At 30.0% G+C, this 19,014-nt stretch overlaps 1 protein-coding gene across 5 annotated transcripts in view; it reads left to right on the forward strand.

The window, feature by feature from the left end:
* LOC107452047 (major facilitator superfamily domain-containing protein 6) overlaps nt 1–14,884 on the forward strand; it is a 41,555-nt gene extending 26,671 nt beyond the window's left edge. For 3 of the 5 annotated variants that reach the window (XM_043052036.2, XM_043052037.2, XM_043052035.2), the window contains 3 exons: nt 8,224–8,411; nt 11,255–12,550; nt 12,663–14,884. In XM_043052036.2, coding sequence (XP_042907970.1) covers nt 8,336–8,411; nt 11,255–12,550; nt 12,663–12,817 — 1,527 coding nt within the window. In that variant the 5' untranslated portion in view covers nt 8,224–8,335 and the 3' untranslated portion in view covers nt 12,818–14,884. Of the gene's footprint in view, nt 1–2,273; nt 2,364–3,880; nt 4,093–8,223; nt 8,412–11,254; nt 12,551–12,662 lie in introns of those variants that run through there. The other 2 variants (XM_071178075.1, XM_016068325.3) reach the window with 2 other exon arrangements.
* Nucleotides 14,885–19,014: the final 4,130 nt, after the last annotated feature.

A 19,014-nucleotide genomic window follows, 5' to 3' on the forward strand; every position in this document is an offset into this window, starting at 1 on the left:
GTATGTCACATGACGATCTTGCTTTATCAGTTCACGCACAGCATCGATCTTTTCTGGCACAACAACGGATTTTGGACGACCTGCACGGGATTCGTCCTGGATCGAACATCGACCACGATTAAATTCGTTATACCAATTTTTTACAGTGCTGTAGGATGGCGCTTTATCGCTGAATAAAGAATTAAGTTCATCGAAGCACTCTTGTCTTGACAATCCACGTCGAAAGTTATGAAAAATAATGGCACGAAAATGTTCACGATTCAATTCCATTTTTTGAAAGAGAAGAACTTTTCAATTTACTGTCAACAACACAAATGAAGCTATAATGGTAAATCGTCTGCTGAATTTATATTTAAAAATATCAAACTTTCGATTAAAATCGTCTGCGGTCGCCTAGCAGCACTTACTGTTGCCAAGGCCAGAAATATAAATAGCAACCCTCGTATATGAACAGCTTCCTGCTGTTTTATTAAGATATTATCAATAAATTCACTAAAATAATTATTTAGATATAGTTCAATATTACTACTAAATATAGTCTACTGAATATAGTCAATTAAATATACTTTATTAAAATATAGTTTAATATTTATTCTTGTTATGAGCCGAAAATCCTTTGTTTACTATTTAAAGTAATCGCTATATTTACCGCCAAATCTTTTAGTAAAACTAGTCTTAGTATAGTAATATATATTTATAGTTTAATATTACTACTATTTATAGTCTACTAAATATACTTTACTAAAATATAGTTTAATATTTATACTAGTTATGTCCCGAAAATCCTTTGTCTCCTCTTCAGAGCATTCTTTTTATTTACAGTCAAATCTTTAAGTAAAGCTGAAAGAGAAGGTGTTATATGAATAGCTTCCTGCTGTTTTATTAAGATAATATCACTAAATTGATTATTTAGAACCTTCTTTCACAAAAGCTCTTTGTTAGAGTGGAACGAAGTCGAAACATCTTAAATATTTCTGCGGAAGAATGGAAAAGTTGTCAATTATTGTTAAGAAGTATGCAAAATCTTATAACTTCAAAATTATATCGTCTACCACCACAATGGGTCAAATTTAAAAATGCATAAAATTCAAAAAAATATATAAAGCAAAAATCATTGATTTTGTTGGGGAAGTCACCTAGATGTTAAAAATTTTAAATTACTAACTGCATAATTTTATTTCCTTACATTTTCGTGAAGAAATTCATAGAAACACTAAAAATTATCAATTTTCCCGATTTCATAGAGAAACAGTCATTTTTCATCGTTTGAAAGATAAAGAGCTGTCGAATCTTTTATCATCAAAAGTTTGTTTAGAACAAACAACACCAAGAAAACGAAAATCAAAAATTATAATTATTTTGAACTGCAGGAAGTTGTTTATACTAATATTTTTCCTAATGCTTTTCTTAAAGACTTAGCAGTAAAATCATTTAAAAATACCCGAAAAAATGTTAGAATTATCTATCGAATATCTTCTGTGGTCTCAACATCAAAATTTGGATTGATGGTACATTGAGGGGGCAGGGTTGAATCCTTTGAAATTTATACGTTTCGGCAGAAGATATAATATCAATCATCATGCATCAATATCAATTTCATAGCAGTTAAGTCCTAATTCTTTACTGTATAGTGAATGCAGTTTCTTTGTATAATTTAAACATAATTTTAGGCCGTGTGAGATACATTCTAATTTTGTTATGAAGGGATATTTATCCCAGAAAAATAAACAAATTCATTTGAGAAAAAATAGTTTATTATTTAGAGAATATGGCCATACTTAGAAATAATTAAATATTCCGAGAAAGTCCTTCAAAAGTGTCAAGAGAATCATTCTCTTAACATCAAGAATTTTTGAAAAGATAAAAATTTAATGGTTGAGGCAGAAAGGCCGAAACTCCCTAGTCTCCATGCGAATTCAAAAGTTAAGTGTTGTTCGTCGCAACGCACAGTTAGCGCAGAGATCCACAACGTAGAGGTTGGCGATTTATCGAAAGATAAAATAGCCAAAAACGAAGCCTGTAATCAATATTAAATGTGAAAATAGTTTGGGCGAAAGTTAATCGTCAGAAAGACTGTGAGAATTAGTATAACTATGTAACAAACATTTTAGTGGTTAAGAATAAAGAGTTATAAATAGATTTTTGTTTTCGGTTCAGTCGCGACAGTGGATTAATGAGTTTTACTTTTGTATTGAAATAAAACGTTAGCCGTATCATTGATTGTTAAGATTGTCTAGATATGATTTTGGGTTACATTTTTAATTTTTGTATTCTAGATGTTATTAGCAAACTTTTTAAGATAGAGCATTATTCGACCTTTCAAAAATCAAAACAGTGGGGAAATAAAGGGGTTTCTTTATTAGGTAAGGAAAGTTCTATAGATTTTTTTTCTAGAAAATGTAAAGGAACAAATTATGAAGTTAATATTTTAGCATAGATAATCTCATACTGCAAGTTCGTTAGCGTTCATTATATATATTTTTAAAATTGACTTATAATTGATAAAAACCGTTGTGAAAATGAAAAATTTTCTTTACACAACTTCCGCAAAAATAGAAATATTTATTTAAAAAAAAGTTTTTTCTTACTAAGACATGCTAACACAAATGTGCACTTATCATTTTTATGAAAGGTAGTATTATACATTTATCTGTTACTGAATTTTTAACAAACATTTCTACTTTTTGCGTAATTTAGATAAAAAGAAATTTGCGGCATTATCCAAATCAACTTTCGTAAGGTCAAATTAATTTTTGAGAAAAATCCATAGAAATTCTAAAAATTATCAAGAGCTATTTCTCTTTCAAACTTTTTTGAAAGGATAAAGGATGATATCTCCTATGACACTTTAACCGAATCAACCAAATGATACTCTATAATCAAAAATTTGTAAAGCACAAAAAATCAACCGATTTTTTGTGCTCTTCTCTTCAACAAATTCTCTTTACGTAATTCCCCCCCCCGCCCAAAAAAATTTCTTTTTTTTTTTGTAAAAAAGAAATCCTGAGAAAAACCTACCAAATATGCACTTGCCATTTTTATAAAAGTTAGTTAAGTATTATACATTCATCTGTTTTTAAATATTTAATAAACATTTCTGTTTTTTGCTTAATTTAGGTAAAAAATTAGATTTTGATCCGACTTGATTTTTGCAAGTTCTAATTAAGTTATAAGAAATCTAAAAAAAAAGAAAAAGACAAAAGTGCAGTTTTTGAATATTTATTTCAAATATCTCATCATTTGATTATTACCAGATATCTCATCACCTTTTTGCTCACAATTTTTGAAAATAAATCCTTATAAATTCTAAAAATTATCAAGCTCTATTTCTCTTTCAACCTTTTTTTGAAAGGATAAAAGATGATATCTTCAATGATATTCTAACCAAATCAATCAAACGAACCAAATGATACTCTAAAATCAAAAATTTGTAAAGCACAAAAAAATCAACTAGAAAACGAAAATAAAAAATTTTAAGTTTAATTGCAAGATAGTGAGGGAAAATGTTTAGCCATTAATACCATTTGATGTTGAAATCATTGAATTTTCAGTTCAGGTTTTCAAATATTACGAAAGATGTATTTATTAAAGTCCGATATAGCTGTATATTGATAAAAGTCTCAACTTTCTTCTAGTCCCTATATTCCGACTACATGCTATGGCACTTTTATGGATCTAGCTATGAATGTTTTTACGATATTTGTGACATTTACTCGAAGTTTTGTAACATATGAACTCTTTCTTTACTTTTTTATGGTCAACTAAATATTTAAATATGCAGCCATACAGTTGCGAAGAAATTCGTTCGACATCAATTATATTTTACAACTTTGAAACGAAGATGCATCAACGATGAATTGTTTTGAACTTTCGCAATCGCAAACACCAGGTGGCGAACCGGTATTATCAGTCGTTTCTTCCCGACCCAGTCTCTCTGTTCAAAAACACAGTTCATTAGTGATATTCTTTTGTTTTTATAAAAACGTAGGAAATGTTCAGCCTTAATTAGTATTTTAACTCATAACTTAATATACAAGACAAACAATGCTTTGATTATATAGTCATTATATAGCCGTCCATCTCATAATGAAGGTAATCAATTATTTTCTTATTTTTTGCGCAATCTTTCTTAAAAACGTGAAAAATATTTAACTTAATCAGTATTTTTAACTTCGATCTTAATAAAAAGAAAAACTTTCTATAGATTCTAACCATCTATATCAAGCTGAAGATAAAAAATTACTTTCTTATTTCGAATTTTTAGCTACATCTTTAGTTTTCGCATGTAATACTGCAATATTACTACAATGTTTAAAAAATAACTACTTCTATACAACTATTACCTGAAAATTCATTTCTTACGATAAAAAAATAGAATTTTGTTGCATGTAATCTCTTAAGCGATTTAAAATAAATCAATAAAAACCTGTTTGTTATCGGATGTACTCATTTACGAACTACTGGTTTAAAAAGTTATGGAAATGGAAAGAATATTTTAATATCGTCTGTTCTACAATAAACTAACATTTCAAAGAAAACTAAAAACCATTTTTTGAATTACCAATTTTATTGATGTTTTACTCTAATCATTTTTAAGCCAAAGTGCTGAAAATAAATAAATAAATAAAATTGAAAAAACGGCGTTTTATGATTTATAAATTAACCCTTTTTTTTCGATTTTAAAAAATAGCAACAAACCACGTGAGATTTTTGATGCATTATAAAGATACATATGGCAAGCTAAAATACAATAGATTTTTGATTTGAATGCGCTGAATTCTATTTTCTTTTAAATAACTTAAAAGTAATGATAAAGTAGCTAAAAATTAAATAGCTTAAAGTTAAGTTGGCTGAAACAGCATTTAAGTATCAATAATGAATTAATTAATGCACCAAACGGATTTACACAATATCATATCTTTATTCTCCTATCTAAGGGATAAATGTCACGATAATACTGAAATATTTATACCCGGAAATGCAACTTCTGTTAAATTTTTATTCGAAGAGGAAAATTTTCCCCATATTCTTTTATTTATTTTTTTTTCGAACAATTATACACGTTTTATCACTTTGTTTTGGTATATTTTATACGGAAAAATTAATTTATAGAATTTGCCAATATACTTTTGAAAAAGTAATGTTATGTTTTTTATTACACATTTAAGCTAAAACAAATTTACATCATGCAAATTTAAAAAACACCTCTTTTTATGTTTTGTTTCAAGTGATTTGTATAGTGCGCAAATTATAAAAGATCACTCTAAATCAATCGTTCAAATTTTGTATTCTGTTATTAAAAATTACACAGCTAAAATTTGCATACTTTATAATTAAGGAGCATTTTAAACCTTATGAAATAAAATAATAATAATTATGGTAATAATAATTTTATAACCGTCGTTGAGCGGCCGACCCAATGTTTGGCTTTACGACTACTACTGTCCAACTCCGTAACCTCGCAATTTTTAACCCAATCCAGAAGACAAGGGAACTCCTGGATCAAGTAGTATTAAGAGAAATTTGCCTTCGTGGAGGATTTTAGATGAAACTAACCCGTATTTGCGTTACGTGGAGAGGAAGACCACGAGTACCTACCACGGTTAGCCTGACGGCAAAGGGCTCTAACCCATGATCCGTCTACCACTGAGGATATTTCCCCTCAGCACTGTGGTCAGTGCAAGCCGGATGTGGATGCGTATCAACCAGCCATCGCTGGGATTCGAACCCGGTTGCACCTCATTGAAAGGCGAATGCCCTATCCCCTGAGCCATCCCGGCTCATTAACAATAGTTGTTAAAAGTTATTTTTGCATATTATTATCTTTAGATAAACGAATTTTATAATTGTGTGTACGCTTCAAAAGTTCGTGAGATGTCGCAAAAAGTGCAAAAGTTAAACCAATTAGATGTCCAAACTTTCAATCTCTAATGGACTCTATTAGGACTATGTTTTTTCAGATTGCTGCTATCCCCTTTATATTTTAATACTCAGAAATTCAAATCCGTTTTTTCAGAGAAAGTACTTTTTTGTGCCCGATTCCGTAACTTAATAATGAGTCATCACGAATTAAATATAATATTTAAGGTCACCCTCTATAACCATTGAAATTAATGAAAATCCAATCATTAGAACGGAAATCATTTGTGTTGATACTTCTTTTTATTTTGCGCATTGTATATTTTAATTTAAATTTATTAGACATTTTTCTCTCCTTCAGCTGCCCACGGTTGATTATATGCACGTGAACTTTAGTCTTATCTCCAATCAAAATCTCGTGACTTCTTATCGGTATTGAATGTTGCATATGCAATGAAAAATAAGGGAACCCCTTCTCGCCAACCCTCAAAAAGATTACTCAAAGCGATTCTCAAATGTTTGCTGCTCAAACAATAGTTATCATTCTCACTCGTAACTATGATGACCTTCAATCTTATCCCAATTACGCTTGACTAACAATATATCAAAACTATTTTATTAATAAAGTTTATTCATTAATCTCAATTCTTTTTACAAATTCCTTTTCGTAATCACCCAATCGTAATTCTCGTAATCCCAATAACAAGTTTTTATTTCATAAAGACAAACTCAACTGAAACGGACAAACAAAATTAGAAAGGCAAAATGTAGATTTGAATACTGAGATTTATTGATCTCAATTCTTTTTACAAATTCATTTTCGTAATCACCCACTCGTAATTCTCGTAATCCCAATAATAAGTTTTTATTTCATAAAGACAAACTCAACTGAAACAGACAAACAAATATAGAAAAGCAAAATGTTAATTTGAATGCTGAGATTTGTTAATTTTAATTCTTTATTCAAATTTATTTTCGTAATCACGCAAATTAAATTTTTGGGGTCATATTTCTGTATTGTGATCTGTCGCGCAACTACAGTCGGTCGCCAAGATGCTCAGTGGATTTTAAATTTGCGATTAAAAAAAAAAGAAAAAAAAAGAGTTACCAACCTTTCGAGTTAGACCTCTTCTATCATATTTTTTATTTAATTTCTTGCTGGCCGCCGCTACCCGGGAGTTTCCAAGATTTGGCGATAATTCTGCCGTAGATCACGATACTGAAATCTTCCCAATTATAATAATAATCTGAGGAAATAAATTTTAGATCAACATAAAATCTACTTTTTTTTTTCTTCTTTTTTTTTTACCTGAATCTATTGTATTTTATTTTCAATTAATATACCTCGATGACGCATTAAATATTTCATCAAACAGATTAACTCGAAATCGTATCATAATTCGCTTCTCCAAATATCGCTATATTACTGAAATACAGTCGAACTTCTATTTAACGGACATCCATAATTCCTCTATTCTATAAAATTATTTTTTTTTTTGGGGGGGGGGTGGAGGGAACAAAGAACATTTTGGAAATTTCTTTGTAAAATAACTTCTGAGTAGAGAAGTGAATTTTCTATTTAACTGAATTTTCTTTGAGATTCACTTTCCCTATTTCCCAAAATATTTCAGAACGTTTCAAACTTTGCATTTTATGGGGGAAATGACCTTGAATTGATTTTCGAAGCCACTTAACTTTTAAAGAAAGCAGTAAAATCGCTTTCCCTTTTTGTTTGCATTTCAAACGAAAAACTCGAACAAAATTAACCAATTTTATCAGTAGTAATTAAATTTACGAACGCATGTGGTAATGTATGTTTAAAATTACTTTTATAATAAATGTAGATGTAATTTTATACACAAATTTAGCTAATTTTAATTGAAAATGTATGTTAGCATGATAGCGTAACACTGGATAATGTTTCGCTCGATTCTTGCTTTCCATGCAGATTTCTTTTATATTTAAGATTTATTGAAATAAGTAGTAGATACTAGTTTACAAGATAAAGGTGCATCTATTGTTATTTTAATTATGTCTAGTGTTTATGAATTTGAAGCCTGTTTTGTGTTGTTTAAGTATTTCAAAAGATGATTTTCTACTTAACGAATTTTCCATATAACAAACATATTATCGGGATTTAGCGACTTCGTTAAATAGAGGTCCGACTGTATTTATTAATTGGAAAGCTTGAATCAAATCTACTTGATTAAGTTATTCTTTTTTTTTGTTGGTTCAAATATATACGTTTCTTAATAAATACTAGTTCCGCAAAACGTAATGTTGTTTTTTTTATTTAACAATTTTAAATGTCGTAATTTTATCTTATTTTGTCAGAATGATTGCGACAATTTTTATTATTTTCAGGGAAACGTGTCATGAATCTCGGAAACCACGCGATGTGTATCCTATATGAGTGAATACATATGAGCAAGAACAGAGTGGAGTTGATTTATTTCTATGGTGTGCTAAAAAAGTGATGACTATGGCGAGTGTTTTCAAAATAAATCGCCAACTCCTTCCCATCAAGTTGCATTTCTTTTTCTTTTATGGTGGTAAGTGTTTCAACATAAAATAAACTAAATTAACGAAAATGTATATATTTGCATTAAACTTCATTATTAATTATGAAACTTCAAAGATAATAGAGAATTTAAAAAAAACTGTGACAAATTATTAATATTTCTTAAAGATATTAATAATAAATGTATCTTTGGCTGCTTCGTCCTTTAAGGAGCATTATTCAAGGTTTTTTTTTGTTTTTGTTTTTTTGTCGCGTTTTCGATTTTTTTTTCTTTTTCAATCATTTTTCGATAATTTTGAATGCTATTTTTCATATTAAGAGCATTATGCTGTTTAATGCTTTTCGTTATAAATGAATTAGCTTTAAAGATGATGCAGTATTTAAAAAAGAATTATGACAAATTATGTTATGATTATTATCAGATATATTGATAATAAATGTATTTTTGGCTGTTTCGTCATATATGGGGCATTATTCATGATTTCTTTTTTTTTGTCCCGTTTTAGGTTTTTTTTTTTTTAGTAATTTTTGATAATTTCGAATGATATTTTTCATATTTAGAGCATTATGCTAGTTAATGTTTTTCGTTATAAATGAATTTGTTGCGTTGTTTTTGTAGCTTTGTAGCTTTCCCCCAATAACAAATGCTGATGTTGAACAGAGGTTTTCAAATTATAAGAATTACTTTTTGAACAAAAAGGCAGTCTTTTATTTTTGAGGATATAAAACATTCGATATAAGATTATCAAAAACTCACAATTTTTAAATATAGAATATTTAAAATTCGGTTTCTCGTAAACTGCAAGACATATTTCTCTCAGATATTGACTTTTGTTATTACCCATTGACAAAATGGGTCTTGTTTTAGGTTTGATGGCGTGCGCACCTCATTTGGACGTCATCACACTTTTCAACTGTGTTCAAGAGTAATAGTAAACAGTGTGCCCGCATCGTCATTGCATGCGTTGCTATGTTGATCGCAGATGTTTGATAGTTTTTTTTTTTTTTTAGAATTTCTTTTTTTCACTTTTAATTTTTTCATGCATTAAGTTGGTGAGTTTTTTTCATTTCCCCAGCAGGCATTTTTAATGTATTTACATAATAATAATTCAAAGCATTTTTATATATTTTTTTTATTATTAACTTATAATTACTGTCTTGACGATGATTTCAATATAAATATGTGTTTTATGACGTCTTGAAACACGTACATAGGCAGAATATGAAAACCAATCCGACGACAAACATCAATTGAGACCCATGATTTGAAATGTTGTGGCGTTTATCGGAGTTAATCCAGAAAAAGACAATCATTTGACCAATGGGTAACCAGTGATCACAATAAAGCGATCATAATTTTTTTTTCAAATTAATTTTTAGTTGCTAACATTTCCCTTTCGAAACATTATCTTTCCTTTCAAAGTTTAATTTTTAATAAATTTATTTAAAAATCACAGTTTTTAATATCATTTAAAAACTTGTACCCCATATAACGAGGCATATGACCTTCTTCTAAAGATGCCGCTCGCTTTATAGATGGTTTTTTTCTCGTTTCCTCTAAATAAACCATAACACTAATTTTCTGAATACGAAAGTAAAAAAAAATATGCCTGAATTCTATATATATATCTTTTACTCAGTGACAATTCGTAATAATTATGTTGTTAGAATCCTTTTTAAAAACAAATAAAAACTGCACACTTGAAGTCAAAGACTAATATTAAAAGTGAGAAAAAGAAAAATATTTATTAACGAAGCGCGATTTAAACGTTTGAAACTTATCTGATTGCGGAGGGGGGGGGCAGAGGAGGGGAAAGACAATTATTCGATACACCTTGTTTCAACAGGCAAGCAAACTGGTTTTGATGTTTTAAATACCGCATACTTCTATAGTAATTAGCCTGGTCTTGATGGCGTTTTTGTTTTTGTCCAGTTTAAATATTAATCAATATTCTTTAAATAATAATAAAGGCATCAGTGATTACGAAACACATTGTTTCTATATATTTCCAAGAATACTCGAACGCCGTTTTTTTGCACAATACTTAGCTAATCTACAGATTAACTAAGGTAATTCGTTAAATTTATCTAGGGAATCTGTAGATTGACTAACGTTATCAAGGGTTTTCCACATTTTACGTCAAAGTAATGTTATGCATTAATGGTTAATTTCAGAAATTTGTTTATTTGTTTGTATTTAATGACTTGATTTTTTAGATATTGCAAAAAGTGCCCGTCATTATATTAGTTTACTTATTTATGAAAACATTTTAAACCATTTCATTACTTTTATAACAGTTTTTAGATTGATAGATTCTAGCAACTACTATGATAGTTTAATTGTAGTTACTTGATATTTAAAAGAGCGAAAATAAATGAATAACATTATATTACTTTAGCGTGCAGAAACGTTACTGTCGATCCATCAAAGATATTTATTTTTAGTTTAACCAGTACCTTTTAGGGTGTATGCGTATAGTTAATTTGTAGATTACCAAAGTAATTTGAGAAAATTACTTACTGAGATCTTATTTGCAATTTAACCTATACCTTTTATTTCATATGCGTATAGGTAATTTGTAGATTACGAACGTAATTTGAGAAATGGAACCATTTTTTTTCTGGCTCTTTAACGGATTACCATAGAAAATCTACACATTAGCTAGATAGAATAACTAATGCTGTAACAATATTCCTTTTGAACCGTTTAATTTATTTAACCCAATGAATTATCACTACCCTTGAAACTATTCCTTCATGTCCGTAGATGGAATAGTTAGTGTAGAAGTCATGTGAGACATATGTATTTAATCTTTTTTAAATATTTCACTACCATTTTTTAATATTTTTTTTCTCTTATCTTTTTTTCTGCAGCAATGGGAGGAGTTGTACCATACATGCCTGTCTATGCGAAAGAGCTAGGTATAACTGCAACAGCTGTTGGTTTCATATTCACCCTCATCCCCTTCTGCGTCTTCCTGTCAAAACCCCTCTTCGGCTACCTCACCGACTATTTCCGAAACATCAAAGTGATCGTCTTTATTCTCGTGGTCATCACATCGGCATCATTCGTAGCAATTTTATTCGTGCCTTCGGTAGAAAAACCCGACGAGTGCCATCGGTCGGAAGAGCTTTCCATACACTGCAACCAATCGTGCAAGACGCAGTCAAACGAAAGTTGCCGTGTCCTTTATAGAAAATGTGGCGGTGCAGTCTTAAAAATGATGGTCGTATTCGATGATTCAGACACGTTTGACATCAATGATACCGTGTCCAAAGAATTACCATGTTCTTCAATCAAAAGATCTAAGAGTTTAAAGTGCAATTGCATCGATAATCCTTCATCCACCCATTTAAACTGCAGTGTTGTATACTGTCCTGCGGAAGAAGATGTATCTATGTACGGTAAATTTCAATTCTGGATTTTTGTGTTACTAGCTGTTGTTTCCGGAACTGGCGCAAACACGCTTTACACCTTAAGTGACGCAGCCTGTTACGAAGTGCTTGGAGAGCGTCCAGAACTGTATGGACGTCAGAGGTTGTGGGCTACCATTAGCTGGGGTCTGATCACTTTGTTGGCTGGGTTTGTGAATGATGTAGCCACTGCGTCCAAGGGAAGATACGACTATTCACCGGGATTTTATATCATGATAGCTTTCGTCGTGTTAGATCTAGTGCTGCTACTTAAAATAAAACTTGCGAAAACGAACTTTTCACTGAACATTTTCCAAGATGTCAGAAAGATTTTCGCATCATCTGAAACTGTGGTTTTCGCAGTGGCGGTATACTTCAGCGGAGCTTTTTCAGGTCTTCTCTGGGGCTACGAGTTTTGGTACTTGGAAGAACTGGGTGCGACGCAAATGTTGCTGGGATTAGCTGCTGCGATTCAGTGCCTGATTGCTGAAGTTCCGATGTTCTTCTTCTCTGGCTGGTTCATCGCAACTTTCGGTTACTTCTATTGCTTGGCTGGTGCGTTTGCTGCTTTTGCTTTGCGTTTTATTTTGTACTTTCTATTACAAAACCCATGGCTGGTATTACCCATAGAATTAACCCATAGTTTCACATGGGCTGTTTTCTATGCATGCATGACGCGATATGCATCGAGTAATGCACCTGCTGGAACAGAGACCACAATGCTGGGTATTTTAGGAGGGATCTATGAAGGATTAGGTAAGTTTTTTTTCTATAATCACTTTTTCGTGTTAAATAAGATTTTTATGTGTTAAGCCAAAATGATTTAGTTATACTGTATGACTATTACATGTATTATATGTTCCGACAGGTGTCGCTACCGGCAGTTTGCTCGGTGGAGTTGGATTCGACAAATTGGGTGGACGCTATACATTTTTAGTTGCAGCTGTCATCAGTTTTCTGTGTGTCCCGTACATTTTCATCTCCTATTTCTTCCTAAAAAGGAATTCCAAAACTTCATCCTGAAACTGCTAGTGATGATAGAGTAATGTGAACTCATCTTTAAATTGATGAATTTCAGTTTTTTCATCTACACCTAAAGTTTAATAAAAAAAAGTAAACAACCGCATAATGCGGGCCGGTTCAATTAAACAATACACTCTTAAAAAATAAATAAATAAGCGGGAACAATAACTCATAGTCGGTACAGTTAGGTACTTTAAAAAAGAAAGTTGAACAAACTGCATCATATTATTCATTGTTACAATTAGAAAATGCACATTTAAGAAAAATGAACGTATATAAAAACACCGTTCCAGCCAGTAACTTTCTTTACTAGTTGTGTTATGACGAAAATTTTAAGGAAACAAATTTAGGTAAAAGTTTATTTTTGGATAAGTTCATTTACTAATTTAAATTTGTCAAACACTGCGTTACTAATTTCAAAACCGCTTGAAGTGTCAACCTCCGATATTACTTAAGTGCTGTTATAATAGGAAACCAATGCCATTTATTTTGTTAATAAAAAGTAGTATTTAATTCACTTCATAAATTTTAAACGTACTTTTTATTCTGCAAATAATCTTAATAAGAAATTTGAAATGCATTCTTTAATCGTATTTTATATGTTGGCATCGAGGACTACATGTAGTTGGATTTGCTCCAAGATCTGACGCAGTATTAGACAGGAATTATGACAACTGTAACACTGTGAGATTATCAATTATGTAGTTGGCATTTCGAAGAAATCTGGCACAACAATAGACAGATTTTATGTTCAACTGTATAGTTTATTTGCCATAGATGTTTATTGCATATTATTACTAAATAGTTGGCTTTGATACGAGATCTGACACCTCAGTAAACAGAAATTATCAATACTGTGACACTGTGAGAGTAATAAATTATGTACTTGGCATTACTACGAGATCTGACACAGCAGTAGACAGATATTATGATCAACTGTTTAGTTTATTTATCATCACTGTTTATTGCATATTATTACTCTGTGTAGTTCATTTATCATCACTGTTTATTGTGCATTACCACTCTGTAGTTCATTTATCATCACTGTTTATTGTGCATTATCACTGTCTAGTTTATTTATTATTCAGTTGATTTTGTTGCGAGATCTGACACAGCAGTAGACATATAATATGATCAACTGTTTAGTTTATTTATCATCACTGTTTATTGTGTATTATCACTCAGTGTAGTTCATTTATCATCACTGTTTATTGTGCATTACCACTGTGTAGTTAATTATTCAGTTGACTGTGTTACGAGATCTGACACGGCAGTAAACAGATATTATGATCAACTGTTTAACTTATTTATCATCACTGTTTATTGCGTATCTCTGTGATATTATGATGACAGATATTATGATATGTTTAGTTTATTTATCATCACTGTTTATTATGTATTATCACTCTGTGTAGTTCATTTATCATCACTGTTTATTGTGCATTATCACTCTGTTTAGTTCATTTATCATCACTGTTTATTGTGCATTATCACTCTGTGTAGTTCGTTTATCATCACTGTTTATTGTGCATTACCACTATGTAGTTCATTTATCATCACTGTTTATTGTGCATTATGACTGTGTAGCTTGTTTATTATACAGTTGACTTTGTTACGAGATCTGACACGGCAGTAAATAGAAATAATGATCAACCAGACACTGTATGCACTGTAAATATTTCATCAACTTCATAAATTATAAAGGTGGAAAAGTCACCGTGTAGTTTATTAATCGTGTAGTGCCGTATTGAGAGGTGAAAGTGGACTACGGCCACTAATAATGTCAAAAAGGGTTTGTAGGTCAACGATTAAAGACACCGAAACTTTGAAACTCTTTCTTATTTTGTTTATGAAATGAAACTTTAAGTTAGGTAAATACTTGGCTACAGTGAAATGTTTCATGAAGAACAAAATATAATTTTAAATAAGTTTAATAATAGCATTTTAAAGCTTTAAAATTTAAATGTTCTTAGCATTAAAGAAAAACTGTACATATGCTATATTGTAAAAATATTTTTTTCTTTAGAATCATTTTCATTTACATAACATAAAAATATGTAAAACATAGATTTCAGGTCTCTTCCTTCCTTTTTTTTTCTTCTTTTCAAGAGCATCTAATCTATGAATTAGACACGGACATCAAATGTTATGTAAAATAATTTGTAATTTTTGGGAAGAAAGTAAATAAAATTAAATAAATAAAAGGTCTGGAGCCGAAATAAGTTAAAAATTAATGTGTAAAGCAATACCAAATGTTTTTTATTCAAAAAAACTGTCAGACTTATTAAATTTGAAGATAATGTAAATGTATACTTTCAATAAGATTTTTAACACCAGATATACAACTCAGATGCAGAGAATTAATAACTTGCAAACGCATTTACATTTTATTAACATAGCAAGATAATAAATCTGTTGTTATGCCAGTCCAGCAGTGGACTGATTGTAAAGACAAGGTTCCCAGTAGAACACCGAAGTCAAGCATTACTGGTTGCGGTCAGTAAGCGGGTGGGTGACCTCTTTGATCAGCCTACGTAGGGACCGAGAGTGAGCGGTATCGCCCTTCCTATGGTTCATATTATTATGTGTCGTAATATATCTTACATAATTCATTTATCAATCCATTATTGTCAATCATCGTTCGATTTCTTAGTAAAGACGTTTTACTTTATGCGTTTAAAGCAAAGAAGGCAGGTTTTAATTTTTGAAAAAGAAATAAAGAAATTTTTAAATTAATGATGTAGATTGGAGACAGGGCCTACTAAAGATGTTCCCAACATTGATAGTTCGAATGCGTTACTCGCGTGATATTCAAAAAATGATGTTTTTAATACTCATGCTGGGTTTGTCAACCATGAATCCAGTGGAGGGAAATTCGTAGAACAAAAATTCACGGAAAAGATTGAAAACTAGAGTGGTCACAGAAGCTAACAAGTCCGATACCAAAACTGCACCAGTAAATCTTTACCTTATATCTTAAAATGAAAATTAATCTAAAGTCGGGCGCAGAAAAATTTTCAGAATTTGTGGAGGAAAAAAAAAACATTAAATGGAAAAACAAATTCTTTTTTTTTTTTTTTTTGTTNTTTTTTTTTTTTTTTTTTTTTTTTTTTTTTTTTTTTTTTTTTTTTTTTTTTTGCAGTTCTGAACAGTTTTCAAACATAATTTCAGGAGCCGCGATGGCTCAGAGCGTTCACCTTCCAATGAGGCGAACCGGGTTCGAATCTCAGTCGGTACGAATTCCGCATCCGGCTTGCACCGACCTCAGTTGTAGACGGATCATGGGTGAGAGTCCCCTTGCCGTCAGACTAACCGTGGGGGGTTCTCGTGATCTTCCTCTCCATGTAGCGCTAATGCGGGGGTTAGCTCGATCAAAAGAGTCCTCCACGAAGGCAAATTTCTCCCAATTCTCGATCCAGAAGTTCCCTTGTCTTCTGGATTGGGTTCAAAATTACAAGGCATTAGTAGAACATTAGTAGTCGTAAGACCGTAAAATTGGGTCGGATGTTCAACGACGGTTATAAAACATAATTTCAATGATATCTTAATGCTACTATTCTTTTTTATTTTTTAATGTTAAACCAACTATTTCAGATAGTTTAATCCCGTTAGTGTTAGATATTTTTATATTTTGCTATTTTTGTTATATTTACAGAAATAATTACGCTTTTTCGCTCCTGAGAAACTTCTTTATTTAAAAGTAAATCAACGTAAAAAATATTTTTTTTTGTTTAATTTAATAATGATCGATACAATTGAATTGTAAAGTAACAAGTCTTATAAGTTAAATAATTTAATACCGGAAAATTGTTTTTTATAGATCATATAACTAAATTTTTTATGAAAAAAAATATTTGAGACTCACATTTTTTATTTCTTGGACATTATTCTGTAGAATCCGCTCATATTTAGCCATCAAAAATTGCATTGTTTAAAAGAAATATAAAAATTTGTTTATCCTACAATTCAAAATCTTTTCAATTATTACAATTATGTTACAGGATGTCAATGATTTGAATCAAACGATTAAAACTGACGATTTATATCACCTGATCTGTTAAAAAAATGATTGATTCAAATCATAGTTAAAAAAGAAAGAAACTATAAGTTTGAGTATTGAGAGCAAAAATAACTTATAAAGTAATTAAATAATTTCTAAAAAATTTTCAAAGCATTATTAAATATACTTATTAATAACTTCAATAAAAATGAATAGTTTAGTTCTTGAGAAATATAATTTCCAAATTCAGATATTTAAAATTTTATTTCTTTAATTTGATTTCTATCCAATCCATTTTGCTATGTAAAATTAAATTCTTCAAAATGATGCGAAAAGATTTTATACCTTGTGACTCAAAATGCTTTCGATCATTATTAAATATTAAAAATATTTACTAAAAAATATTTTCTGCATGGAATTATCTTTGGATAAATGAATTTTGTAATTGCATGCAAAGTTTTTCGATTCGCTTAAAAAGTTCTTGAGATATAGAGAAATACGCAAAAAGTGAAATTAACATTTTGGGTATCAGAAATTTGATTCCGTCAAAAGAGTCATGTTTATTCTGAGAAAGTACATTTTTGTAACTTAAAATATCGTCTGCACTAATTAGTTAGCATCTTTGAAATCACCCGCTCAAACCTTTAAGATTGAGTCATAGAACATGAAAATCCAACCATTAGGGATCAAAAGTTATTCAGAGTGGTCCATTTTTTTTCTAATTTTGCGCATTGCACCTCATTTAGAAATTCAAAATTTAATCAGGCCAAATTATAAAAAAAAATAATAGTACAATTTAATTGATTAGTAAGAGCCAAAAAATATGTGCATGCTTAAGAGATTTAAAGCTGTCGCAGGTTCTGTTCTTTTAATGTACAATTATATGATATCAAGGAAAATAATCTCAAAGGAAATTATTTTATATTTAAACATACAAACAAAGATGACCTATGACCCGTGGGCTAAAATTTATAAGTTGGTCCCTGAAAAGTTTTAAATATTAATGAAATTACAGCCGGACTTTTTTTTTTCGAGGAACCGAGAACAGTTTGGAAATTTCTTTGAGATCCACTTTCCCTATTTCGAAAAATATTTCAGAATATTTCAAACTTGTAAAAGCATTTTATGGGGGTATTGACCCTGAATTGATTTTCGCAGTTACGTAACTTTTAGAGAAAGCAGTAAAATCCCTTTCCCTTTTTGTTTGTATTTCAAACGGAAAACTCAGACAAAACGGATTTTATCAGTAGCAATTAAACTTAACGCATGTGGTATTGTATGCTTAAAATTTTATTTTATAATAAATGAGACAATAATTTCATACATAAATTTAGCTTTTTTTAGTTGAAAATGTATGTAACATGATAGTGTAACACTGGATAATGTTTTGCTCTATTCTTGTTTTCCATGGAGATTTCTTTCATGGTTAACATTTATAAAATAAATAGTAATCACAAGATAAAGGTGTATACATTACTATTTTAATTATGTCAAGTGTTTATGAATTTAAAGCATGTTTTGCGTTGTTTAAGTATTTCAAAAGATGATTTTCTATTTAACGAATTTTCTACATAACGAACTTATTATCGAGATTTAGCGACTTCGTTAAATAGAGGACCGACTGTATACATAATAGCTAAACTATTTAAGAAAAAATACGAAAATTAAGACAAACTTTTTTTTTAACCTTGGAAAAAAATACTGGTATATTAGAATGGGAATTTTTCATTCAATATGTTGCGAATTCGTTATAAAGAATTTTTGAAAAATAATAAACTTACTTGTAAAGCAAACTACAATGGTAGCAATAGACTTCGTGTTCAAGTTAAATGTAAATCGAATAAAAAGTTTGAAGTAAAAAAACATTAAAATTCTAATGAGACAGGTAATTTAAAACTTTAATTTTATTTTTTACCATAAGATCTAAACAAATGTGTGGAAACTCTTGTATGGGAAATAAAATTTTTATTGCTCATTTTTAACTTTCCCAATAGGAAAAAGCATACAATATATAACGATTACAAAAAAAATTCTACATAATAAACCTCTTGTGTGGGAAATAAAATTTTCATTGTTTATTTTTAACTTTCCCAACAGGAAAAAGCATACAATATTTAACGATTACAAAAAAAATTCTGCATAANAATAGCGAAGTGAATTTTCTACTTAGCGAATTTTTCTTTGAGATCCACTTTCC

Source organism: Parasteatoda tepidariorum, chromosome 2 (genome assembly GCF_043381705.1).
Source record: "Parasteatoda tepidariorum isolate YZ-2023 chromosome 2, CAS_Ptep_4.0, whole genome shotgun sequence".
NCBI classification, from domain to species: Eukaryota; Metazoa; Arthropoda; class Arachnida; order Araneae; family Theridiidae; genus Parasteatoda; species Parasteatoda tepidariorum.